The sequence below is a fragment of the Macrosteles quadrilineatus genome, unplaced genomic scaffold, assembly GCF_028750875.1.
Source record: "Macrosteles quadrilineatus isolate MER2022 unplaced genomic scaffold, UCM_ALF_1.0 Scaffold_2__2_contigs__length_208266976, whole genome shotgun sequence".
Classification (NCBI taxonomy): domain Eukaryota; kingdom Metazoa; phylum Arthropoda; class Insecta; order Hemiptera; family Cicadellidae; genus Macrosteles; species Macrosteles quadrilineatus.
The window spans coordinates 204,939,976-204,967,909 of NW_026542595.1; the positions used below are offsets into that span (position 1 = coordinate 204,939,976).

General features: G+C 34.7%; 2 protein-coding genes across 4 annotated transcripts; one reads left to right on the plus strand and one right to left on the minus strand.

Moving 5' to 3' along the window:
• Positions 1-1,654: 1,654 nt before the first annotated feature.
• On the plus strand, positions 1,655-8,297 carry LOC128985932 (uncharacterized). 2 transcript variants are annotated; one of them, XR_008490088.1, is made up of 2 exons: positions 1,655-1,722; positions 8,099-8,297. XR_008490088.1 is itself a non-coding variant. In XM_054405924.1 (2 exons), the coding sequence occupies exons 1-2, from the start codon at positions 1,683-1,685 to the stop codon at positions 5,946-5,948; spliced, it is 588 nt and encodes a 195-aa protein (XP_054261899.1). In that variant the 5' UTR covers positions 1,676-1,682; the 3' UTR covers positions 5,949-6,063. The 2 variants fall into 2 exon arrangements, 1 of the variants encoding a protein (XP_054261899.1); XM_054405924.1 differs by lacking the exon at positions 8,099-8,297 and adding an exon at positions 5,401-6,063 and having other exon boundaries at positions 1,676-1,722.
• Positions 8,298-9,483: 1,186 nt separating this feature from the next.
• On the minus strand, positions 9,484-26,209 carry LOC128985931 (endoplasmic reticulum lectin 1-like). 2 transcript variants are annotated; one of them, XM_054405922.1, is made up of 11 exons: positions 25,878-26,208; positions 24,700-24,789; positions 23,357-23,437; positions 22,287-22,422; positions 21,174-21,426; positions 18,601-18,721; positions 17,321-17,377; positions 14,919-15,074; positions 14,173-14,412; positions 10,478-13,314; positions 9,484-10,255 (listed from the first exon to the last, which is right to left on the minus strand). In XM_054405922.1, the coding sequence occupies exons 1-10, from the start codon at positions 26,022-26,024 to the stop codon at positions 13,090-13,092; spliced, it is 1,506 nt and encodes a 501-aa protein (XP_054261897.1). In that variant the 5' UTR covers positions 26,025-26,208; the 3' UTR covers positions 9,484-10,255; positions 10,478-13,089. The 2 variants fall into 2 exon arrangements, with proteins under 2 accessions (XP_054261897.1, XP_054261898.1); XM_054405923.1 differs by lacking the exon at positions 17,321-17,377 and having other exon boundaries at positions 25,878-26,209.
• Between the last annotated feature and the right edge of the window lie 1,725 nt (positions 26,210-27,934).

Here is a 27,934-nt window from a genome sequence, read left to right on the forward strand (position 1 = left end):
TCATGTTAAGGCCTCTTTCACTATATGGGAAAAGGAGTTCATATAATTGGTCTGTCATCTGACGGAAAAAGTCAATATTACTAAAATAATTGATTAACTTAACTTATGGGGTAGTTTTGCAATGGCCATATCGATCAAATAAAGCTGTGCATGTATTTCATGGGTTCCAGACTTGGTAACAAATTATGCAAATGCGATGAGATGTGATGGCACTGTTGTGTTTCCGAATGTTTTGTATACGTAAATAGTGAGGTTTAGATGCGTTGTTTGACCTAACTAGATGTGTACAAAGTAAAAACCCTGTACACATTTTTTTAAATACATGAATTGACATTAATTTACCTACTTCACCAAACCATAGATGAAACATACTCCGTAGTTAGTCTATTCCAAAACTTCAACACAGCTCTCATTCTCCTCATCTATGACACAAATTTCAACCCGATTATCGAGAACTTTTATACCAATAAATGAATTTCTGGTCATCTTTCTTGAATTCTCATTTTGTTGAAACTATAAAAAACTTGCCATGCAGTGGAGAATCAATTTAAAATCATAAATAAAAATGTGTAAACATTTAATTAATTTTGACAGTTTCAGTAGACCTTTGAATACAATTTTAATATTAACAGCTGGTTCATTAAAATTGGAGTAAAATTATCCATATGGTCGTAATGTAAAAATACTGCTGAGTGAACTTTAAATGCCTCTGGGGCAGAGCCCCAAGAATCAAATGGTTGGAAAATGCCGACTTAGAGGAAATTTTAGGCAGGTGTTCTTTGAATCGGGTGGTAAATGATCGTGACGTCTGGCCTATGTAGAAGCTTGGGCAGTCGTTGCAAGACAATTTATAGACTCCGGTTTTATTGTTTTATTATTTTATTTTATTTATCCGGATTTTGTGAAAGTAGTTTGCATGAAAGTGTTGACTTTGACTTTTGGATACTGAGTTAAGTCATCCCTTCTTTAATGGACCTACTTTATTGTACCGTAAGTAAGTCCATTTTTATCCAACAAAATCAAATTATATAGTTCAATAATGTGCCACTTAAATGCAGAAATGTGCTAAAATCTAAAAGATTTCTCCATTAGTTTTTGTTGTTGTGATAGTCTTTGTAAGAGATTAAAGATGCTATATTACAGTATACAAAATAGTAGCCTAATTATTTCTCCTCAGTTTGGCTTGGTTAAAGATATTGAGTATTCTAATTCAACAGAAATATCAGTTATCTCACTCTGCTGTGGAGGCTTTAATTCATCTAATCAATTTTTTCCAACTTTAACATGCAAGATCGAAAATATCTACTCCTACTAGATCAAAGGAGAAGTGCTTATGACTATTTTAGTAGGTTTTTTATCCTATTGAATTGGAAACGGAATTATTTTGTTTAAATATTTTTGTCCCAAAGATTAAAAACAAACCAAGTGCGGTACAGTATCTCCATTATGGAGAACTGACACCAATTAAGAGTGAAACTGGCAATAGATATCTCAATTTCAGGTATAATATATTTTTTGTCACGTTACATTTTATATAGTCCAGATTTAGTGTTACACACATACACAATATTGTGATTAGTTGGTTTGTGAAGTTCAATTGTTGCTTTCATCAAATATATGTTTATCACATGTTTCCAGCACCATTAATAATATTGTTTAGAAGAGCTCATACATTTTGTGAAATGAGTGTGCAATATATAAGCCTGCAATCAACAATTTTGTGTAAGTTAAATATTTACTTCAATTACAAAATTAGCTATCAAATGTATGTAAGCTAGAAATCACTAAAGTCATTATTATTGCTAGAAATCATCTTACCTCTGGTCAACAAAACCTTTAAGATTAAAATAGGTGAATCATTCAGATCCATCTAAAATAATATCAACCAACTCTATTTTTGTGAATGTACATTAAAACATAACATGTAAGATGTGTTAATTAGTAAATAAAAAACAACTGTCATGACTTACTATTTCCAAGTTTCCTTACAAATTAACTTACATACAGTATCTCCGTATTCTCATTTATTATCTATATATTAATACGCAAGCAGTTTTCTTTTCACAGTCATAACTCAATAATGGCTTGATGGATTTTAAAGTTTGAGGTGTCAAATCAAAGGTATTTTCACGTAGATGTGCAAATATGTCTCAGAATATTAAGAAAGGGCACCATTTAAGTGCACTTAAGGGCTAAAGTTTGGAAGGCGGCGCTATCTGTTGACATTAGATCAAACTCATTTCCTGTTGTTTACAAATAACATATGGACGTAGTTTGAAATAGTTTTTTAAGGTTAACCACAGACTGCAGGACTTAAAACTGCCAGAGCAAAGCTAGAATTTATAACTAAGTCTGGTTCATAATCAAGAGTTTCCTAGCAATACTTGACAACAAAGTGTTTGTAATAGTTAAATCATAGAAAAAAAGAATAAAAATTTAATAAATATTTCATTCTTTTTGACTATAGTTAAATTGATTGACCTTACATTGTACTTTACTGATTATCATGTAGTTACAGTTCGATTATTCACAGGGCATAGTTATATCTGTTGCATTGCCATATTATCATCTAATTTACAATGTGTATCAAAATTCCAATTCCTTTATAGCGTTTTCTGTTATTTCTTATTTCATTTCAATTTAAAATCAAATGCCGCGAGTACGACGAAGAACTGTGAGTGGCTGGAGGGAACCGGAACGTGGACATGACCGCTTGCATAAACCTCTCAATTGAACATTTGACGGATACATTGTGGTAGAACCACCGTTGTGATAATATCCAATCTCGGACCCCCAAAGGGGAGGTAACTGCTCGGTGTTGGTATCGGCATTTTCAAGTAGGCCACAGACATGGACGACTGGGCATTGGGTCCCAGTGACATTCCTTTATCCAGGATGGAGGGGTGTTTAGCTCTAGGAGAGATGGAAGTGCATCATATTCTCTAACCTACCTGTGTCTGTGGTTCTTTGGGCTTCGGCCTGCTTGTTGTGTGCGACCAGCATTCAGTGTGGCAAATCCTCGACTTTGGAAGTAACCTTTCCTGGAGGTGAAAACGGGCAAGTACCCGTAGCTCACGGGGACACTCAAGGGCAACGTAACTTTCCGCAGTGTGAGGGTAACGGTTTGTAGGCACTTATGCAAACCAATCCCTGTCTCTGAGCACGGACGGTATGGTTATCTTGAGTGTGGGGGGTTCTTCCCGGAACCTCAATTGAGTCAAGGGTGTCGCCACCTCTGGTGGATAGGTTCATCCGGGTGGGTCCCACTTCTATACCTGCCTCCTTTGGGAAACCCTGATGGCCTGGCAGTGATGTTGGGTCTGACGGGCAAACGAAGTAGATCGGGTGCTGGGTCCGAGCCCGCCAGGGGTATCTGGGGATCTATCGCTCTGGTTATCTCTGGTTTCCCAGCAACTGGGTAAGGCCTCGATCGGGTAGTGGTGTAAATGGGAGGTTGGGGTTCCCCCCGTCAGCGTGCTAACGGTCCCCTTCCTTCTGGCTATTGATGGCGGGTTTACCTGTCAGGGATTAGATAGGTCCCGAGTGTTACTTGCACTAAATGCGTCGGGGCGCTCTACCATGGGCCTCTAGGTCCCGACCTAGTGGAACCCAGGTGGAGTGACGCTTAAACAAGTAGCCGGAAACCCTGGTTAGGATTGAGGGGCAACCCTCTTTCCGAAGGGTCTGCTTCGGCAGCCGGTGAGCCTGATGACCTTAAGTCATCCGCCCATGATGTGCAAAAGGTTGATGCGTAAGCTTCGGCCTACATCATGGGGCCCGGGTAAGTCTCACGACAGGTACCGGGTATGTAGTCAGGGGGCTTCGGCTCTCATGACAAAGAAATAATAATAATAATAATAATAATAATAATAATAATAATAATAATATCCAATCTCGGACAAATGAACGTTAAATGTTTACATTGTAGTGGCTTACATTTTAAGCAAGAAAAGACTGACCGAGACGGTTAAGTTTTTACTCTTTGTTGCCATAAATGAAAGGTTCGTTTACCTCATTTGTACTATTCACCATACCTTCAGGATCTTATTGGAAACTCCCAATCTAAAAAAAAGACTGTGAGACTTATATCCAGAAATTATTTGGATAAAATTCGTTAATTCAGTTCTGCCATGATCAGAAAATTCCACAGGGGATATCGACAATTTCAAGGTTCATGACACGTTTTACCACCGATTAGGCCCTCTAATTCCTCAAGAAGGTGATGATCCTGAATACTCATACAAGTACAAAAATGTCACTAGAACCCAAAGGAGAATTAAGCACAATTCAAACAAAAAATTCAATGAAAGAATATGCGGAAATTAGGGTCACAATGCTTATTTGCAAATTTTTGAAAAAATTGGCAGACATTCTGTATGGACGAGAGATCCGAGGAGTCAAGTGAGATTCTACATACATAATAAGAGACATAAGAAGTGTCTTCCCTCGTTACAATGGTGTTACCTGTGTAGATGTCACAGCAATTTTTAAAGCTGAAAACAAATAAGCACCACCTGGCCAAATAAATCGTATAGTTTTTTTTTTCAATACTAATAATGTTAAACGCGTATCCATTCTAGATCTGTCGTTAGATCCATTTGCTTACCCTCTTATGTTCCCAACCAGAGACTTGGGTTGGGGCCCTTAATTTAAACACGCCTAAAACAGAACATATCGTAGAAATATTTTAACAATGCTAGAATAAGAGTAGCAATGGTTGGCGTCAAGAGAGGAATTGAGCTACATTAGGTCAAAAGCTCACTTTACAGTGTGTGGTTGACATCTGTGTGTTCATAGAGTGCACCCGCCTACTATACGTAAGAGATAACCAAAGCAGTATGAGAGTGAATGTGAACTTAAATATTGTAGATTACTTTTATATTTTTACATCATAATATTTTTTATATTCTATAATCAGTCATATAAATTATTTTAGAGTGACTCTTTGATTAAGGTCTTGCTGTTTATGTTTTTTGTTTATTCTTTTAATACAAGTTTCAGTTTTGCTCGATTTTGAGCAACGGGTTATCTTGTACTATTTAAAGCTTCTGGAGAGAGAGAGGGAGAGAGAGAGAGAGAGAGAGAGAGAGAGAGAGAGAGGGAGAGAGAGAGAGAGAGAGAGAGTGAGTGAGAGAGAGGGAGAGATTTTGGTTCAAAAACCCACATATGGACCACAAAGTAATCTTTATGATAGCAAATATTTTTTTTCTGTAATTTGTTAAATTCATTACCCAGAACCTATCTATAACTATAACTATAACCTAACAGTATGCCCCTTTAGCTATTTACGGTAGGTAGTCAATGCTACTAAACAAAAAAATTGTCTTTGATCATCACTTACTTGAACAAATTGAATTGGCCAATATTTTCAAGCTAATCGTATTACTTTGTAAATTTCAGGGTTGAATCTGTTTGTCTTGTTCATCCACCACAATGTGTTGGCGTTTCATCTTGAAAAATCAAGAGTATACCTTTTTGACGAGGTTGAAACAGACGTTGGTTATAACTTTTCCGAGAATAAATCATCGTTGACTATATCTCCAACTAGTGAGAAAGCAAACAATGTTGAGGGGAAATTTGATTCATCCTCAAACTTTACCAAACTTCCTCACGAAAACCACACAATTAATTTTGCACCCCATCATCCCATTGGTGAAATACAATTCAAAGCAGATGAAAACACCTCAGTTGAAACGTCAGTCAAGCAGTTCACTACACCAAAGTTTGAAGATGTGATGGATCCGCGGTTTGTAGAAAGTGAGATGACCAGATATTTCTTCCTAAGAGCGATTTCAAATCTGATAGAACATATCATGTCAGCTCTATTTGCTGTGGAAGATCTGCAACAAGTAACTGAATCACCACATTTTGATTATGACTTGTCACCTTCACACAACCTGAGTAAGAGAGGTGCTGCTGATCCTGGAGAGCATGTTGAAGATAAATAATGAAGATCTGAATGCTAACCATACATCAGAGCTTAAAAATGCTGATACAAATACTTCAAGCGTTGAAAACAACATTAACAAAAGTAACTCAAACAGTTCTCACTTTACAGGTGGAAAATATAGCTCAAACATTTTTAGAGGTAGGCCTATTCACTTGTAATAAATTAATAGATGTAGTACAAATTTAAAGCTACAACATGAGTAAAACTTCCTTTAAAAGTCCTAAAGGAACTTGGTTGAAGTTTGTGGTTTTACACATCACTATTGGTTGATGTCAAAGGCTGTTCTAGGCATTTGATGAACACCCTGCAATCTATAAGTGGGACCTCTGAATCTAAAATTTGGCTTCAATGGTCCTGGCTTAAATACAGCTGATCTTAGTCCAGCCATTTTATATCTTTGCCTTAAAATATGCATTCTGGTGTGTGTATTCTTTTACATTAGATCAAGTATTATTGCTTAATCTAATGTTATAGCCTTGTAGCTTAGCTTCCCAGATTGATGACCCCCTCTTGACAAATATGCCAAAATTAGTCTTCCTTGCTAGGTGGCTTCTCGTTTTGAAAATGTTAATGAAAAATAATGAACACCTCAAGACTGTTTAAGGCCAAGTCACACCGAGCTCGCTCCCGCGGCGGGAGCGAATTTTGAAAAGTCGCTAACCATGCTATCAAATGTGCCAAGTCACAACACCGCACTACCACGCCCCCGCAGGCGTGCTCAGCGATTTTGTTTGACTACCACGGCGGGATTTTTGTCTGGCGCATGCGCAAAGGGGCATCTCGAATGGCCAAGCTATAAAGTTTAAAAATAATACAGATTAATACAGTTTGAAAGTAAATTTAACATTCAATTCAATTCAATTCAATTCAAAACATCTTTATTCATTAGTATATAAAATTGCATATACAAGAATGGTGTCAAATTCATCATTACATAAAATATAAACACAAATAAAAGACAAATACAATACACAAGAACAAAACAACAAAATAATACAGTCATCTCTCAAGTACAAACTTCCAACATAAGGTCCAAATTAAATTTTTAAAATAATTACAGATCACTTTTTATGTACGCTAACAAATAAATAAACCCATTCAATGCTTCTTAAACACTTTACTACTTTAAAAACCAGAAAACTTACATGTCATACCAAACAGGTAAGATGAGTTTCTTATGTAAAATAAATTGTAATGAAATAATCCCAAAACTCCCGCTGCGGACGCAAACTTTTGGTGTGACATGGCTCGAGGAAAAACATCTGCGCCCGGTACTCCGGCGGCAGGAGCGGCATATGTCGGTGTCACATGGCCTTTAGGGTGTTTTAATATTACAACATAGGTTTAAATTAATTATTAAAACTTACTATTTAAACTACTATAACAAACACACCTGAATGAGAAAAAGTCCAAATAGGCATAAGAAAGACCAAACTTGACACAAAGCAACAGCGTAGTTTTAATATTTCACAGACCTGAAAAACTCTCTTCAAATCATACCTTCCTTAGATGAAAATGCTGTTCGAGAGGGTGAAATATTTGAATGCTCTGTGTATAATGTAAAGTTGTGTGTTTCCTACCAGTTTGAACTCTTTTTCATTCAGAGGTACCGTGAGCCTGCTATCCTCACTAAAAATCCTAAAAACCTAGGCTCATGTAGGTTTATGTTGTCGTTGTTATCACAAAACAATTTATTTCATTTTCAGATGACCACAACAATAATACAAGTTTATTGGATTTGATTTGTACAACTGTATGTCTTTTGCTTCTTTTTGGTAAGTAAATATTTTTCTCGTTATAATCTCTCCAGCAACCAACCGGATTCACTCTTTTTGCTACAACTTTTAATGCAAAGCTATTTTGTGCTAATACTTTTGCTCGATTCTGCATAATGCTGCATATGCTATATAGGTTCATCCATGTTATCCAGTAAAGTTTTAAATGTTGATTAAACCTATTTGATATAGAAAATAAGGAAATGAGAGCTCAACTACTTTTGGAATTAAGTTTTCGGGTGTTAATACTGCTTATTAATTAGTTACTTGGATGGGAAGAATTTAACGAGTTTATTTTTAGTCAGCAGAGTAAGGGTAAATAAAATACCAGTTTTGTGTCAGCATTTCCACAAAAAAATTATGATTTTTGCAGGAGTTTTGGCCTTCGCAGCTGGGAATCTTTGTCGCAGACCCCAGCCTGCTGGGAACCAAAATGCAACAAACCAATCTTCTGTCATATTAAATATTCAAATTCCTTAGCCACATTTGCATGGATTGTAAGGTGATAATTTTGTTTTATATGGTTGTAATCAGTAACATAAGTTATATGTAGAAATACAATTGTTTGTCAAAGCGCTGCAGAAGAACTTTTAATGCTTTGTGTGATTGTTAGAATCAATATTAAAATGTATTAATGCTTTTTTTCTAGAATACAGTGAGTGAATCTTATTCTAGAATAATCTTACTTTTCAAAAACTAAGTCAATAATTTTTCATTTCATTTAATTTCAACACCTTCGATAGCACATGCCTTTCTGGACTTTCATGATAAAGAACTGCTTTTATCTTCGTCTTCAACGGACACCTTTATCCTGAAATTAGAACACATAGCTGGTTGTATTTATTTACTCTAAGATACTAGCTTTGTTAAATTTAAATTAAAATTTTCCTTTAGCTAAACGTGATTTCAAAACTCTTTGCAATAGGTTTTTTTGGGATTTTGATTTTAAGCACATAAAGGTGTTTGTTGTGGGAATGTTGCTGGAAGTCAACAGTGGCGGAAGGTCAAATAATTTATACTTGTGCCGATAGGTCAAAAACTACAATGTTTGCAGTGTCTCTAGGTCAAAAATCTCATTGAGTCAAATAATACAGTCCGTGTTTCGCCATCAACAGATCATACAGATTTGCCATCAAGCATCGGCATATATTTATCTATAATCAAACTCGGCTTATACGTAAACGAAATGTGCTCCCCATGAGCGAAACTGAACTTATATTTTATCGTATTTCGTTATATTAAAACTGCTGTTGCATTAGGTCAAATTCCCAATGTGTCAATCGCTTTAACATATACTATGTTTTTAGCACGGACTGTATTATTTGACTTACTGGGATTTTTGATCTACAGACACTGCAAACATTGTAGTTTTTGACCTATCGGCACAAGTATAATTTATTTGACCTTCCGGCACTGTTGACTTTCTGCAACGCGTTCATGTTTAACCACAGTCAGATTGTAAACAAAGTTTATGAAAATGTATTCGAAATAGGCTATTTTTTACAACTGTACCTGATTGAGGTACGTAAATCCCTCTTTATACTGTGTAGATAAAAAAAAGTTGTTTAAAGAAAAATTAATTAGTAGTCATGTTTTCTCAATAAACAAAACAAACATAATCTTGAAAAGGTAAATGTGTATTTCTCTGGATTCATTTTGCCTCCAAAACAGATTTTGGACCCTATTAATCAGCACAATTTGTGCAAGAGGCCTCTCCTTTTCAATATCATGACAGGGAATAAATTATTACCTTCCCCATTACAATAACTATTGATTTATTTACAAAACACAATCATTCAATTTAAAAATACTCATATCTGTAACACATAACCAAATAGCGAAATCCCATTTTAGTTAAAAAAATTTGTGGTTTATCCTGTCTTATCTTACAACTATTAGTCTTTCAAAGACTTCACAGCAAATAAAATACAAAGTTATAAAAGGAATATAGTAACAGTAATTATACATGACTATAGTCCGTTCACAAAATTAAGGCAGTTTGAGGGTAAGTTCCCTTGCTATTTTTTTGCCTAATGTGTATGTTGCAGCTGATGGGCGTTTTAGCAAACCCCAGCTTTTGAGCTATTGTCCTACCTATTGATGAGGTAAGATCAAGTGGAGGGTATAGATTTTTTCTGCCTAAAATGCCTAAATTTTGTGACAGATTAGGTATAATTGCTAGGATTATAATAGTTAAAAACATTTAATTGGTATGTATAGCCAACTTTTGTGCAATTTTCAATATAGAACACAAATACTTCCCAGAAAACACACTCAAAAATAAATACACACAAAACCCATACAAACATTTTTATAATTTTGTAGTATTGTGAAGATTAATTCTAATGTGGAAATAGGCTGAATTCTTTTTATTGTTGGTTGTTAAAAAAACTATTAAAGTCTTATAAGTAATTTAATGTCCAAAATAAGTGTTTGTACAAATAGCCGCTGTGACATATATTCATAGTAGAACCCGTCCCATTGCTACGAAGTTTTCCAGTGCTTGCTAAATTCAGCTGGATCCTAAGAGCTAAAAATGGGTACTTACGTATTATACGGAGGCCACTTATTTTACAGCGCGCTGCGGCGGTTGGGTTAAGTTGGGTTATCATAAATATGTTTGTAGAACTTTCCTAGTTTCGTTATGAATCGAACTATACGAGATGAGTCATAAAAACTTATGATAACCCAACCTAACCTAACCGCCGCAGCGCACTGTAAAATAAGTGGCCTCCGTATAATACGTAAGTACCTAAAAATGTATAATGTAATTCTGACATTTCAGAAGAGAAACATGTTCTCCAGCATTTCTAATTCACTTCTGGTGTACAGTAAATCTTTTTCTAAATTGCTATTATCTTTGAATTGGTTTGGTAGTGTAATGTCTAGTGGGTTCAATAACCCCTGAAATCCAATAATTGAGGCAGGACACAAAGCTGCATATTTTAATCTGAATATGACTGACAGAAGACTGTAGAATGGAGAGAGATGATTTTTATTGCTTGTAGCTTTATGACTGAGTAAGGCCAGCTGTTTCCTTACATTACGAGAAGGATGTATTAAAAGCCCTACGATCCAGTGACAGAACGGAGGTCCAGTTTTAAACTGTCAAAAAGCTACAGACTTTTATCAGGATAAAACCAGCTACCTTCTGACTACTAGGAAGGCAAGGCAATCACTATGTTGAGGAATCAGCCTCTTTTAAACATAAGTTCACAATGTTATTTGCAATTACATTGCGATGTGATGGGTTCTATTAGACATGCGTGTCACTTATAGGGCTTTCTTTGTTTCTTTTCTAACAACCAACTAAAAAAACCAATAGAGGAAAAATGCAAAAATTAGAACTTTTCAGTAAAAATTCAGTAAAGAGACTAGAGAACTCTTTTATTATTGCATACATTTGGACAGGTTAGGTAATTCTTACATAGTTTCATATATTTTTCGTCTTTGGATAGACTTCCCATTGCTATATTAATGTTATAGCCGAGTTGTAGTTAAATTAGGTTTTGGTCATTCATAACTTTAACATTCTTTTGTCACATCATTATCACCCCAGTTTTGAAAAGGATCAGGTGATTTTGTTATGTTGGAATGGTTAGAGATGGAAAAGGCTTTTTCCTACAGTCACCCGACAAAGTTGGCCTCCTTGTACTGTTTATAGTACAGAAAGCTGCTAATTGCTGCATATTTATGCTCTGTCGTACGGTTTATACTTTGTCGTGCGGTTTATACTTTGCACATGGCGCACATCAGGATTCCAACAAAACAATAAACAATACAAAACAGCGTGGTTCTATTATGCACGTAATCCGTGTACGCTTGGAAATAGAAGATAATAATACTATGAGCAGCTGATTGACTATTATAACTACGATTTAATCTGTCATTTCGTGTTTATAGTTTCGGTGTTTCTGAACTTTCTGGACTTTTCTTTTAAACGTTTTTAAAACATTCATACGATCTTAATAACCAAGAAAATACCTTTAAAGCATTTTTTAAAGCATGGAAACCACTTCAAATTAAAAAAAAAATACGGAACTATTTTCTCAAGTCGCGGAGCACATTGCTTGCCGTGGAAAAAATAGCGGAGTGATACGGACCGGTGACTACTTTCTCTAGGGCACCTATTTGTGTTGCCAGCTGAACCTAAAAACGTTTTGTATAGTGTTTGACAGTGTTTGTAAACATTGCTCTAGTGTGCAGCAAAGTGTCACTTTGCTCACTAGTTACACAAATAACTATTGCACCACACTGTAATGTTTTTAACTGTTATACATACGTTAATTGATGGCTGAAAGTTACGTTTTGCTGGCCATGGTAGCTGTCATCATCATTTTGGGGACCGAGCAGGTTTTTACATCCCTAGGGCCGTAAAATCAACTGTTCGCTTATTTACTTTAAACAATAATATATTAAATAGTATATTAATTAATTAATTATTAGTATATTAAATACACAAACTGTATCCATAGCATTGCAATGGACTTGTTTTTTTGTCACCGCTGCCTAGCAACTGTTTATTATTATTTTTGCTGATTCCTCAAATTATTTCTTCACATAGTTAGTGTAGGTACATTATTATTGTGTTGAATAGTATTGTGGGTAATAGGGTATAGTGTGGTGAAAAATAGGGTTTGTACCACGGACCAAAATGGTTTTGCAGCTCTCGATCGTATAAGTTCTCGACTTCGTCTTGACCTTATAAACTATCTCGAGCCAGCAAAACCTCATTTTCGGCCCTAGGTACGAGATATACTGTCTGATAATGTGAAAATTGATTTAAAAATGTTCCATAATTCACTTTTAAATGCAAGCAGGTTGATGATTACCAAGAAGTATTTTGTAAGACTGATAAAATAGGAAAGAATACCTTGGATTTAGTCCTATTAGAGTTTATTTTGGGCTATACTAGAATTTGTTTCAATTTTCAATAGTATTTAAATTTGTTCAATTCCCATTTGTTTCCCAAATTGGCTTAAAATGAGTTTCTAACATTTCAATCCCTAATTTCATATTTTTTTCAAGTGCTGTCATTTACATATTTTTTCAAATAAAAAAAAAAAAATTAACTAAGTAGGAATTGAAGTTGGTTTGAATCTTTTGCAAAAGTATTCAAACGTCAATGACATCTTATCAAAGTGTTTTAAGTAGATAAAAATAGTGAATAATTTATGCATAAAACTATGTTAACCTCACCTAACCTAACCGTGCAAAAAATAGTTAGGGAAATAACCGAGAAAAATAATTTGACATTAAGTAATTAATTCAAATCTAATTGAAGAATTTCTCAATGCGACAGTTGAGTAATGAGTTGTTATTCTCATTGAAATTTGAGAAAAACAATTCAAACACATGGAAGGACTATAATTCATCTCGCGGGAGTTCGGAGATGTCATCGTCGGACACAGTTGCATCGTCCAAATCTGCAGAGCTGACTTCATGTTGTAGTCCGTACTCATCTACGTTGGCCAACATTTGACACACTAGAGGACTCTCTACTCCCAGGATGTACTGGCAAGTGTGAGGCTCAATGAGGTATAGACTGACAGCGCCTGGGGAACTATTCTCTACACACTTCAGCTTCACCTACACAACAATAGACACAGTTACTACATAAAGCTGTCAGTGCATTCACCAGTCTGAGTACCCCATAAACATTAAACTGTAGGGGTCTACACTTCCCTACAGGCCAACAATTGGTCTAAGGGGTCGGTAAAGAACGGAAGTAATTTTCAGGCAAAACTCGGGTCGGGTGAAGCAATATCATTGAGCATTATGCAACGACAGTAGGTGATAATTGGTCAGAATTGGCCAAGAAATGTTGTTATTGTCAGTAGTATTTGGGCCTATATAGGTTTATGATTGTTATATGTGTAGATTTTATTTTCCTTAGTATTATGATAGATTTAGCCTATATTGTATGACGAAGCCTATTTCATGTAATATGATCAATGGTGAATAAAGATTTCTGATTTCTGATATTCACGTTTTTCCTAAAGACGTTCACTAGTTGCTCTGTCTGCGGAAGATGTTCTTGATTTTGCCGTGTCTACAAAAACTTTCAAAATTTCATCGTCACTGTGGAAGAAGTTCATGATTTTACCGCAATATGGGGGCAGATCATGTAAAATATTGTATAAGCCAACTGTGGTTTAACAGTTAATATATTTTTTAGATCAATTTTCAATACTTTCCAATACAATACGATATTGGCCCAAGACCCAAGAGAAGAGCGAAAATGTTTTACCCAACCCAAAACAAAAAAAGTGTGGTTCGCAGACCCTAACAGTAGCCTACAACTCAAATGACCCTACAAACATCAGAATCGCTGACTAACCGAATCGCTTACAGTGTTTTAAAAACCTTAAACTACAAGCACTAATAAGAATCATTATCAAAGGTAGAAGCGTGATCAGTTTCTACAGTAGTGAACTGTCTACATACCTCAGTCTCCCTAGGCAGTCCAGTTTTGTCACACAGACTGCCGCCTCCATAGTAATGTGACAGCTGACGTCGCTCGGGCAGCGGCTTGGGTCGCTTGTGAGGGTTGTGTGTGAGCCACGCAATGTGTGCCTCGCGATCGAACACGCCTAGTTTCACCGTTGTGCGTGTGTTATCCTGCTCCACATGGTATTGCTCCACACTGTGGCCGTAGCAGAACTCAAATTTCCACCATCCAGAACCCTAGAGTATATCAGACCAATTTAAACACAACAGAAGTGGTAATTGGATTTTAGATCTCAAAACACTAACTTGACCTATTATAAAACAACAAAATGTTAATTTGCACACTTTAAAGAAACATATAAGCTTAGCCTGACCTGACTCCAGTACCAATTGATAGACTAGCTGCCAATATTAGTGGCTGGTAAAACAGCGTCGTCAGATCAATTATTGAGAAGGGGACACCACTTAGGTGCGTATTTGAAAACCCAAATATGAGTGAAGAATGAGTGTACAATGGTGTAAGATGATCTTTTTTAGCTTTGTTACTGACTAAGGTCAGCTGTTTCAACAACTAGGATCATTTTTTCAAAGCCCAATGATCAGGGACAGCTGAGTCCAATTTCAAACCATTAAAAAGCTTAAAAAGACATTTCTCAAGATTGAACCTGCAACCTTTTGATTACCAGGCGAGCACTACCAATATCCAGTGCTAACTAGCTAGCATATAACTATATAAGACTCACCCCATGTAGACAAGTTTTGCCAGACAGGAAGTTCTCGACAGGAGACGTGTCTGTGATGACGTCAGGTGATGGACTAGAGGGGGTGGGGGGAGGAGTTGGGGCGTCTTTGTCCTCCTCAACAGCTCTCAGTTCTAATCTTACTCGGTTCTCTCCATCCTGAGTACAAAGAAGAGTAACATTTTTCCAACGGGGTAAGTACAAGTTGTTAAATAACAGAAAAAATACAATATTGACTTTTCAGGGTGTCTACCAGTTGATCTAAATTTCAGCGACTTTTGAGGGGGGCGACTATATAACTAAAGTATAAGAAAATAATTTTCAGTGACATGAGATAGTCGGGCATTCAATATTTTGTACTATGTTGTATTTTGTTGAATGTGTAACATTTGAGCAGATTGCCATCTCCCAAAATATGTTCGCTCTCACTGATTCTCATTATAAACTTAATCACTTGCAGAAAGGTGCAAAACAAAAGACAGGCCTGAAGAACTTTATTAGGCCCAATTTTTTTCATGACCAAAAGTCATGGATCTTAAAATGAAAATCCGTTACTTTCCACTGACTTCTGTGACCCCCTAGTAAAATCAGTGACTTATCCGTGACCAGTAGTCTTTTCGCTTTTGGATACTGAGGAAGACATGTATGTGAAGTACCACCAGCTATAGCCTATTTACTATAAAAAAATAACACGGTTGAATAAGCCACTCGCAGAATGTGCTACGGTCTAAAATTTGAATCCTTCTCCTTAGCTTTTGTTATAATTAGTTGTTGTGACCTAAAAAGATGCTAACTTATTGATTATTTGTTTGTATCTCTTAATTGGTTCATGTGTTGAAATAAATAAAAAATAAAGGCACTTAATTTAGTTATTTTGTTGTGTTTAACCAACAACTAGTTTGCCACATAAAATGCTAAATTCACATAGAAAAATATTTAAGAAGAGAAATATTTTATTTAAATAAAATAACATAATAGTTTTTAGAACAGTTCTTCATGCAGGAAACGAGGAAAATATTCACTATTTCAAAAGTAACATTTTACCAAGCACATCCTGAAAAAAGATAGAAAAAATTAATGAAATGAATATAAAATGCATAAAAGTACAATTAAATGTTAACTTTCTTGAATAAACAATTCTAATAAATGATCAGCAGTTGAAAAGATTCTCTCTGGTGAACTCCGTGTGACGCTGGATAAATCCCGTATATTCACACTCGATTCATCCCTCTGCACGCACTTGGTACAACTTCGTAGTATTACGAAATTTTATTGTACTGATACTAAAAAATTGTACCAAGTGCCGATGGAAGAGTCGAGTGTGAATATACACGATTGATATGTTTTTATTTGTATGGACCATTTCTTACCTGTACGCAGGATAAACCTAGAATAAAATAGCTTATTCCCTACATGGGAAATTCGCTTAACAAAGGCAATCGGCTAAACATGGAAATTTATTTCAATATTTAATCACCCTGTTGTTTTATCAAGTAGTGTAATAAATTTGTAACAAAGTCAAATGAACACAAAACTACAAGCTGTGAAAGTCAATCTACAATAATTATCAAACATAAAGAGTTGGCACACTACCACAACTGAAACTACATAAGATATAAGGTTTCATGCTAGAAATACTATTAGAAACAAATATGCAAAAACAAACCAAAACTACTATGAACAAATGATTGAAAAAAATTATCAAATGACTTAATTAACTTGAAGTGCGATTTTTAAATTGCATAATATGGAACGGTTATTTGGAGTTGACAAAAATAAATTTAGTTACTTATAACTCAAGAGAAATACTTGGGTTTGGATTTTTTTACCCAATTTTGTTTACTAAGTTACACAGTTACTTTCGTAAGGGAAAGGTTTTAAGCAAACAAAATTATAATGACAGCATCAACAGGATTTTACGACTCATCTAGGAACAATACACGGTAACAAATTGTCAAGAAAAAAATTCAAAGCTGAAAAAAAACTTTTTAAAAGAATGCCAATTTAATGTATACTTCAACTATCAATTTCAGCTCCACTAAAAAAATTTGGTCCATGAGAAATAGATCAACGGAGTTTTCAGGTTAGGAATGAATAAACCTTCATGTTAGAGTTCATAATCCTTCATTTGTTTAAAATTTTACCCTGTCGTTACTGCAGAATATTTTTCAACCCTAGCAACTGCTTCAACCCCCTAATAGGCTACATTTGTAAACAAAATTCCCAGTGTGAGGAAACTAAATCAACCACTACACAATAAAACCGACAGGGATGTATATTTGTTTTATGTAACAAAGTAATTTAAACAATGTATTCCCCTTGCTTATAAGCTGAAAAAGAATTACGACCAGGTTTACTTATAATAGTCTTAAAATTATTAAAATTATCACAAAATGAAAACAAACCTTTTCGATTTTATCTATGCTGAAAACCGCAAACACCTTCTTGAGTCTTTCGTCTTCCTAAGAATAAACAAAACTTGCATTTCAACATGTGCAAGGTGTTAAGTTACAAAAATTAACTGCATTTTAGGAAATTGTAAACATTGGTTATTTTTAATTTTTATTATTAAATTTGGTACATTAATTTATTGAGCATGATAAATTATGGTTTTGCGTTTATATAATTTACATTTTTAACATTTCTAGTTTATATAGGTCTAGTAACACTTTTAGTAAATTACAAATTAAAATGAATATTAATAAAGCAAAACAAAAAAGGTGCAATTACAGGATGAAAGTGCATACGTACAAGGAACACATTTACTAAGTTTATTAGCAGTTGAAATGTATATCAGTAACTATAATGTATCAATGAATGGAAAAGTTAGCTATTCAAATAAAAAATATGCCTATGACCAAAAATGCAAGTTAAAAAACAAAATGAAAGATTCAGATTCAACTATAACCACTATGCATGAAAACAATAATTTCAGTAGCCTAATACAAATTTTTTAAAATTAAATGACAAGCACGCTTCTACATTGTTTCACAGAGATCAATACAACAACAAAAATTGTATTATCCAAAATTTTTATACATTGACTATAAATAACCAAGAACTATAAATTTTGTTGCATGTTTGATATACGGTAAACATTGAGAGCAGCTGACGCCTTCAGAGTGTCCTATTTTTTTGATATTTTATTTATTTTATAGAACAGCAACAGATTAGAATTTTTTCTCTAGCTCTAAATCCTAATAGATAGTTTAAAACTTACCAACAAGACACCAGAATTCCCAACATTAACTGTTCATCAAACATGATAGTAAAAATATTGAAAAGGCTGGAGTATAAGTTTAATTTTTGGAATTCTTCCAAAAATGCCAGTGCCCAGAAAGTAGTCCAACTGCTCTTTTAACCAAATTAATCAAACTAGGGTAAAAGGGTAATAAGAATAGAGAGACAAAAAAGTTAATGCTTTAACATTTTAGGTTACAAAAGATAAATTAAATTTAAAAATTTGAAACTAACGTAATAATTGACCACACAATAGTTGACCATTTTAAATTAATTTGGGTTTAACGCTCTTAACGCTCATTTCTCTAGGTATATTTTTGATTATGTCCAAAACACATGATTCCAGATTTTAGAGCAAGAAAAGGGAGAGGAGGCAAAATTTTCTATCGGGCCAATAGTGTGTCTCATGCAAACCACGGGGCTGGGAAAAACATTAGAGACTCACCAAAAGTCTCTGGCGACGCAATTTTAAGCTCTCAGCCTCAAATTTCCTCAAGTTCCTTGGTTTCCTTGGAGCTTCATCAACTGGCAAACAGTTAATAGGATGTTCTCCAGTGTCTTGAGGTCTGAAACCAAAATAGGTTTGTCTAATGGTCTAGTCTAATATAATTTTACAGCAATCATCTCGTCGAGACATGAAAGTCCAACTTCCTTTGTTTGTTTGGCAATGGCTAGTACTGTTATGTCTGCTACTTATCGAGATTATTTTGTGCGAGTCAGACTTCATGTTGTCAGGTAAGCGTGGACTTAAAACGTTTACAAAGGATGGAAAAAGACGACTGATTAAAGCAGTTGATGATGGGTTAAAGCAAAAAAGGCGAAAGAAATAGCTAGGGAATTTGGAATTCCATTTAACACTACGTCGAAGATTTTGAATCACCGGGAAAGTATGACGATGAAGGTGGGTTTACCAATAAGAAAAGACTTTAGAACGGTGAGTTTAAAGACGAGGATGAATGGATTAAACAGTGTCGAGATTAAAACATTCCTATATCAGGACCGATTTTACAAGAATAAGAATAAGAATAAGAAATATTTATTTCCATTGATCTTTATAAAAGAAATAGGACACGTCATTGTTATACATAGTTACAAGGTGATTCAGTGTTTACAGTACAAAATATCTAAATTTAAATAGCCACTTACATGAAAATAAAAGCTTTATTTCAACTTACTCTTCAAAATCTAATATTTATTTCACAACTTAAAAAATCATCAATTTTGTAAAAGGGATTTTTAACAATCCAGTCATACAGTTTATTTTTAAAAATACTGTAAGAAACTAATTTTGCTTCTTCAGGCAGCTTATTAAAAAACATTATACAGTTTAATTTATGTGAATGTTTGGTTTTTGCCAATCTGTGCTGCAATATATCTATTTTATCCCTACCTCTTGTATAGTGATTGTGTACGTCTTTTCGGAAAGAGAATTGATCTAAGTTTGACTTTGTATACATTAGAATTTGGAATATATAAAGATTTACTATGGTTGGTATCCTGAAATTAATGAAAAGAGGTTTACAATGTGTATCTGAGCATTCTCCAGCAATGCTTCGAACCGCCTTTTTCTGGAGTAAAAGGATGTCATTAATATGTGGAGAGTGGCCCCACAAAATAAGACCATATAGTATGTGCGATTGAAAGAGCCCAAAATACGCCAATCTTAAATATTCTTGACTAACAAAATCCTTAAGTTTCCACAGCAAGCACCTCACTCTTGAAATTTTGTTACAAACAGATTTTATGTGTGATGACCAATTTAATTTTGAATCCAAATTAAATCCTAAAAGTTTAACTGATTCAAATTTTACCTCTGTTTTAAGACTGATTGTTATATATTGTGATTTGTCAGAATTACAAGATAGTCTGTTTGCAGAAAACCAATCATATGCTCTATGTTCAGCCTCTTGACTAATTAAGCGCAGGGTTGTTAAATTAGAATGGTTAGCGAGTAAAGTTGTATCATCCGCATATATAACAGATTGTGTATTTATATTTATAGGAAGATCATTAATGTAGACGTTAAAGAAAAATGGCCCTAGTACAGAGCCCTGAGGAACACCGGTTTCAACTTTTTCAGTTTTAGAACATTTATTTTTAATTGATACCAATTGAAGTCTATTACATAAATACGAAGAAATTAGAAGCATGGCATCATTAGTGATGCCATAAAAACGTAGTTTGTTAGTTAGGATATCAAAAGGAACCGTGTCAAAAGCTTTACTTAAATCACATAAAACTAATGACACAGATTCCTTCTTTTCTAAAGTTTCGAGAGAATGGTCAACTAAAGTGAGAATTGCTGAGGTTGTGGATTTACCTCGACGAAAGCCGAATTGGGAGTTTGACAATAGGTTATTTGTTTCAAAGTAATTATTTAATTGATTATACATTACTGCTTCAAATATGTTGAAAAAAATAGGAACTGCTACAACTGCATACAAGAAAAGACCATTAAGTATGCCATTTGTATGCATAATCAATGGTTTTGTTTTGCTTCCACAGTTACCCTTTAGTATGTGTAAATAGCTTTAGCTCATTTGTTTTGCATGTAAAAGTCAAGTTATAAATGTCATGACATAAAATCACTTTCAGAATCCAACACATCTCAAATCTTTGGTATAGCACTTTCATAACTCAGATAGAAGTTGGAAAGATGGATTTGAATTCTTCATGAGATGTGACTCAAATCAGCCATTTGCCTGATTGCCAACCCTTACTGTGTGTATGGCCACACCAAAAATTGTTTTAAAATAATTTGGATTTTTATGCTCACAAGGTGAAAAGCTAATACAAATAGGCTTCATTAAATCGCTGAATCAAAAAGTTTGAAGGGTAATGCCACGGTGCCTGTACACGAAACAATTCAAACCTGGGACTAGGAGAAACAAACAACAATCTCATTAGGAGGGTTGAACTGTTAACATTTTTTATCAAGGTTTTAGGTAAAAAATACTCTAAGTTAGTTTTAGGAGTACCAACCTTAAATAGAGAACTAAGAACAATTCATACACTTACTTGTACTTGGGGTGTTGGCAGAGCAATGAAGACAACACTATCATCTCGTACTGACATGTCGACGTCTCTTTGAACGAGTAGATCTCGTGTTTGCCCATAGTGTAGCAGACGTAGAGAACGTTTGTGCGACGAGGCTGACCGTTGAGGTCACATATCGTGCCGTCAGTCAGGTTCAGCTGGATGTACGGCAAACTGAGACCATCAAGCTTCTTGACTGGAGGCGGATAGTGTAGTCCTGCGTCCAATTCTTGACCTGGACACAATAAAAACTATTTAAGTCTTTGTTTGAAGTTGGAGGTTAGGGTCCTTGTTAGAGTGTAGAATGACGCAGGAACACTGGGGTGTCTGATAGTAGCAGTAGGTATTACCACACGAGGCCTATAAACATCTTCTTACGAGCAATTATCAGGATTAGTCATCACTTTTCTTACCAAGTTATTAATCACATTGGATTTTCACTGATCAGATTGTTTACAACGGCAGTAGGAAGACAGTGGGTGTTGCTAGCCTAGTGGTTAGCGACTTTGCGTCTCGGAACTTTGGGTTTGTAGCGCTTTTCCTTAAAATCGTTTAATCTCACTTTGACTTAAATAAAAAATGCCACTGGCATAGAAAAAATACAAAAAATTAAAATAGTGCTATTTACACTTGATAACATGTCATCCACCACCATAACAAGTCTGTGGCGGTTGTAAAAATTCCATAAGATAATAATTGTGTATAAAGTAGTGGTGTGTTGGTACTGTACTACCGGTTCACGACAAAAAACATTTAAACGTCGGTTCTCAGTAGCTTGGTACTAAAAGAAAACAAGCCTATTGGTGTGATGATGACTTTTTAGTGAAAAAATCAATCAGTTTCAACATCTTTAACTTAATTTATTAGGTTTTTGAGTCTTTTTACTATTTCTGTAATTGTAAACTAAGTACGTTTTACAGTATTTATAAATCATTAATGGTCAAGGCCTACGACTTGAATCTAAAATTTAAACCTTCTAGAGACGTGGTAAGAATGCTCTAACTAGTTTATGAACTCGTCTACCACTTGTAACCTAACCCTTAATGCGTTCAAAGATAAATATCACGAAGTTTACAATATTCTTTTGCAACTTACTCAGCTTTTGGTGAGCCGCCTTGTCCCATCGGCCGAGGTAGTACTCCTGCGTCTTGGAGCGAGTCGCTTCTCTGTCCTCGTGATACTGACGCACGTATCTCCCGTGGCACACCTCGTAAGTCCAGTACGACTCCAGCTACAAACAGGTTCAGCCATTAGCAATGTAATGAGTCTAATATATTCACAAAAAATAATTCAACAAGTTTGTTCCAATACTAAATTTTTATAGCCATAAGCATTAAAAATATTTCTCCCAACTTACGCAATTCAGTAGAGGTTCTTAAGTTATTTACATATTTGTGTAAGAGTAATACACATGCCTAACTAATAATAAGGCATGAAGATTTTTCCAATGAATATATCTTGCAGGCTACGGTAAGACTTATTTTTGTTGGTGGGTCCAAAGGTAGTTTTCTTCTTGGTCTCCAAAGTTCTTAGTCACAAAGGATTAGCAAGAGTAAACTTTGATTACCAATAACAATAATCAAAGGTATATTATTTGATTTATTCATTCATTTTCATTGTCAGTACATAAAATAAATGACAGGACAAATTGTCAAATGAAATTAAATCCATGGCTTAAAACTAACAGGTAAAACTTACATCATTAGGTTTATTCATACCTAATTCCAGCAACCCTAATTTAGTTTTGAGCCATGTTTTTATGGTAGCCTACAGTAAGTCTAAACTTGGAATGATTTTCTAGGATAGTAAAACTTCTATAAGTTATTTAAGGTTTTTGGACCAATGTATTGTATGTATGTATGTAATGTATTGTTTGGATAACTTAACTGGAATATGAGTAATTTGTGAACTACAGGTTTAATAATATTATTTCTGTTGTTGTAATTATGTTTAGTTTGGGTACGACAAAAATATAATAGTAATAAGGGCCAAAAGTATCTTTTCAACCTTCACTCACTTTAGACACTATAGATGACTAAGGTATTTTTAAGCTATTCAATTAACTGGAAAATGTTAGACGAACATCCAAAGTGTATAGACATTAAAAGACATACACTAAAATAGTAATTAAGTTTCATATTTTTTTCGCTTTGAAGTTTACTCACTCGATAAGTACATGAAGATTGTTGAAAAAGAGGCTGTAGAATTTCTAAGGCATTGGGTCCTTCATATGTTTCTTCAGATTCCTAAAAATATAAATATTATTAATAAAAACCATGGGTGACAGTTAACTGTAATTGGTAAATCGAATATTATAGGCTCGAACTAGCAGCACTTGTGTGTCCGTGAACGCGATAACTTGAGTAATTTTTGTCAGATTTTAATGACATTTGGTTTATAGGTGTAAGGCGGAATAAACTTGAATGAGTTCGCTTGTTTTTTAAGCTCTTTAAAAAGGTCTAAATAGAAATTTTGTGTTTTAAGGGTCAAAAATTAGAAAAACCAATTTTTACCCCATAACTTCCCGTAAAACCCTGTTCCCATTGTCTGGTCATGCTGGTTCGCGAACTCATTGAAGTTTATCCCGCCTTACACTTTTTAACAAAATTTCATCAAAATTGAACGTAAATTACTCAAGTTATTGCGTTCACGGACGTCTGACTGTAAGTTACATATAAACATTTGAACGAATGTTGTTTTTGGCCTTTGGGGACATCAAAATTAAAAGTAAATCTGTCCAAGGCCCAGGTCTTTCCTTGCCACCTATGGTAATAACTTGAATACTACCCTATAGGGAAATTTTCTAAAATATCACAAAAAACCTAGGCCTACAACATAACAGTTGAAAGTAAGTTAGGCTTCTACAGGAAAAGACTGTAACATTATTAGTGCGGTCGACATGTTTAAACATAAAAGTTATTTATTTCAATGTAAAAGCAATAGCGGCGATTCCCGTCATCAGCTCTCAAAGTGTTAAATCTTGGCACTATATCTTTGAGAGACTCAAGTTTACTTGTCACTTACCCAAAATACCTACCTACTTGCAAAACGTTGGTGAGTTCAACCGAGACAAAGATTTGACAAAAACTACTATTTATATTTACAGTATAACCAACTATCAGATTTTTTTAGGCTATGTTGCAACATTAATAATAACCAAACCTAATGTATACCGTATAATTTTACTATAATAATATATAGTATATAGTATACTGGTAACGTCTTACTCATAAATGGGAAAACTATTTTATGTTCAGCTTTAGGCTACTTAAGATGGAGGAAGTAGGTGTCAGTTTTTAATTAACACTTTCTTTGTTAGCCAAAGCTATAAATTGATCGGTTGTCAAAATACACAGTGTTATTAAAAGGATAACCTAAAAAACAAGTTATTAAAATTGATAAACCTTAGTTAGTCTCCAGTACTAATAGACAATTTATTGAAAAATGCCAGTTTTGACTACCTATAATAAACTAGGGTGTTAAGATTATATAGGCCTACCGTACTTACTTTTGACTTATCTCGAGTGGTTGGTATTGTGCACTTATATTTCTCTTTACTACTTGTAACGATTGTCATAGATTCACTATCAGGAACCTCCTAAAACAGTCGGATGATCATAAAGTTGGTTAGTATAATGAGTAGCCTAATTTGATAACCTTTTATAAAAAATCCTGATGTTAATTTTTTAAAGTGGTTGTTCTCTCTTGCAGTCTGCCTTTTGTACCGGTCAGCTATGAAGACATTCATAGTATCTCATGATTTTAATCACATAAACATCTAGGCTAGGCCTAAATGTACCTAAAATTTTGCAATAAACGGTTATAAAAGCTTCGCCCAATCCACCACAATTCAGGCATGACTTTGCTTGGCCAATTTCTTACTTCTAAGAATTATCATCAAAACACTAATCCCTTGGATTTTTTAACAATCTCGAGCCCTAAAAATAAATTGTGACTTCAGAATCAAAGTAAAAATTCCCTTAAGACGTTGGTTCAAACCTAATAAGGAAGTAAAACAAACCAAATAGCCTACTACCAAACACAGAGGACACGTCGGGTAAGGCCATTACCACAACGATAAGATGTAAATCCATCGGTGTTCGTGGTGTAGTGGATAGAGTGCTCTGCTGATATGCAAGAGGTCCCTGGTTCAAATCCCATCTATAGGTAACTTCAACTTTATGTCAAAGATTTTCCTTTGAATGCCATTCCTTCTCAACTGTAACTTACATCTTGTTAGAATTTTTGGCATTTATAATTTTATTTTATGAACACAATTTAACCTTCATTCGATTTTTTCATTATCAGCAAGTTTGGTTGGTTAGGTTAAGTTATGACAGTAACAGCCGGACGTCTAATCTACTACCGGACCATACCGGTATAATGTAGTCCGGTTACCAGACATGTATCCTCTGTGTATCTCAAAACCTATTCATGCCTAGATCATTTAAATTAGCATAGGCTACTATATCCAATAAATTTAAGTTAATTTTGAATTTTTTTATATTTTAAAATCTAGTTTAGGAATAAACTTAGTTGGTCTTCATCAGATAGCCAAAATAATGGATGGGTAGCCTAGGGACTTTGGCAGCCTAGCCTATCTTTTATGGTTGCAAGAACTTAAACTTACTAGGCCTACTATACCATTTATAGGTTAGGTATAATCCAAAAAAGGTTGCATCTTACCAAAAGGTCAGCACTGTCTTTTCCTGGCCAGTTAATTTTAAACAACACGGTATCATAAAATCCCTGGATATCAGAACACAACACTCCTGACAATAATGATATTCCTAAGTAAAAAATCAACAAAATGTTGCAGGAAATGATACTCATTTTTACTCCCTGATACTTTGTAGTAATAAATTAACCTATGGTAAGTATAATTACATAGAACGAAATAGATACTGAATAATTAAATAGATAAAATTATAAACATGTAAACAAACTTAACGTAGCCAAATTTGATTCGTGGTCCGACTTAGTAACATTTTTGCAATTAGGCCTATGACAACGACAACAAGAACAAACTTATTCACTGATCAGCCGATCAGCGGTTGGTTAAATTGACGTTTGTTGGCTTGGTGTGTGCCACAAAACAGCTGATCAAAACATCTGGTTGTGGTATAGAAAAGCAGAATCACCAACAAAAGCCATCACTAGGTGTGCAATGCAGTTGTATGCTTGCAATATTGAGCGGAGCAAGTATATTAATCATTTTTTTTAAGTCAATGCTATGCTACGTCTGTTTTATGTAAATGGAATGTCTACTTACTGTTTCCAAAGTCAATGCTAAATTTAGTTTACGTAAATGAGACGTCTCCTGGGGCCCATTTCATAATAAAGTACAAACTAATATTATTAGTAAATCAGCTGATCGGCCAATGCAAATCTAATGGAAATTACAAGCTACAAGTTGTAACTTGTAACTTGTAGTTTATTATGAAATGGGCCCCTGGTCGAATCCTTATTCAATGGTACGTTTGGTTCATATAATTAATGGAATGTCTACTTGCAGAACCCAAAGGTACATTTGTTATACGAAAAGGGGAAGTATACTTACAGTATCCAAAGACAATGCTCCTTTTGGTTAACGTAAATGAGATGTCTCTTTGCAGTATCCAATGTCAATGGTGCATTTATATCACGTAAACGGGATGTCTAGTCGACTTGCAGTATCCAAAGTCAATGGTACAATTGGTTCACGTAATGAGATGTCTACTTGCAGTATCTAAAGTCAATGGTCTTTCTGTTCTTATAAATTAAATGTCTATTGATGTATCCAACGCAAATGACACATTTGGTTCAATAAGTAAATGGAATGTTTACTTGCAGAACCCAAATGTGTTATATGTAAAGGGGATGTCTTCTTACAGTATCCGAAGTCAATGGTTGTTTATGGGTCATTTAAAACAAGTGTGTAATTAGTAACACAAGTTTATTAATAAAACCACATTGTAGTCACAACAGATACACAGGGTCACATGTTGAGGAGTTGACGGAAGAGTGTGTGAAGTTGGAATGAAACTGGAGGGTGGAACGGAAGGGGAATGGAGATACATAGAGGAATGGAAACATAGAATATATAATTATACAATACTGTATCAACATCTCCCTTATCAACAAATAACAAATTTTTTACTTTTACTGTTAAGAATATGTGAAAGAACTAAACAAACATTTTCAGCCTACTCATATCTAGTTAGGTTACAATGAAGTACTAGTTAGCATCAAATGTAAGTCTCCTAGGATTTCTGATTGTTCTACCTCTTTTAGTCACATAACCCTCCATGTTTTGGATAACATTATTTTCGTCATGACCACTGGGAGTGGGAGGAATCAAAGGACTGGGCTGAATTAGACATTTTTGTTGGTTGGGAGTGGGACTCTGGTTTTTATGATTAGGATCCTTAGAATTGGTGCTAGGAAGAGATGGATTTACATTTTCATCGGGATTGTCAGTTGGAGATAAAATAAAAAACTTTCTGTTGCGATTATACAATCTACCATTATCATCCTTTACCACATAAGAACGGGGTGCATTTCCTAAAGCTGTTATCTTACCAGGGGACCAAGGACCATCTAGGTTCTTTTTAAAAAGAACTTTGTCATTTACATTCAACTCTGATAAAGGTTTAACATGTTTGTCATAATATTTTTGTACAGACTGTTTTCTTTTATTTACAAGATTGGGGTTTGGTTTTGTGACCTTTGGCTCCAGGAACTTTGCTGAACATGGTAATAAT

Excerpts from the sequence above, each read along its gene's own strand:
- LOC128985932 (XM_054405924.1), top strand. The coding sequence starts at position 1,683 with ATGAGTGTGCAATATATAAGCCTGCAATCAACAATTTTGT. Across the intron at positions 1,723-5,400 it reads CCTGCAATCAACAATTTTGT|GGTTGAATCTGTTTGTCTTG; the intron begins GTAAGTTAAATA and ends TGTAAATTTCAG.
- LOC128985931 (XM_054405922.1), bottom strand. The coding sequence starts at position 26,024 with ATGAGTATCATTTCCTGCAACATTTTGTTGATTTTTTACTTAGGAATA. Across the intron at positions 21,427-22,286 it reads GGCGGCTCACCAAAAGCTGA|GTCAAGAATTGGACGCAGGA; the intron begins GTAAGTTGCAAA and ends TATTGTGTCCAG. Across the intron at positions 13,315-14,172 it reads GACTGCCTAGGGAGACTGAG|GTGAAGCTGAAGTGTGTAGA; the intron begins GTATGTAGACAG and ends ATTGTTGTGTAG.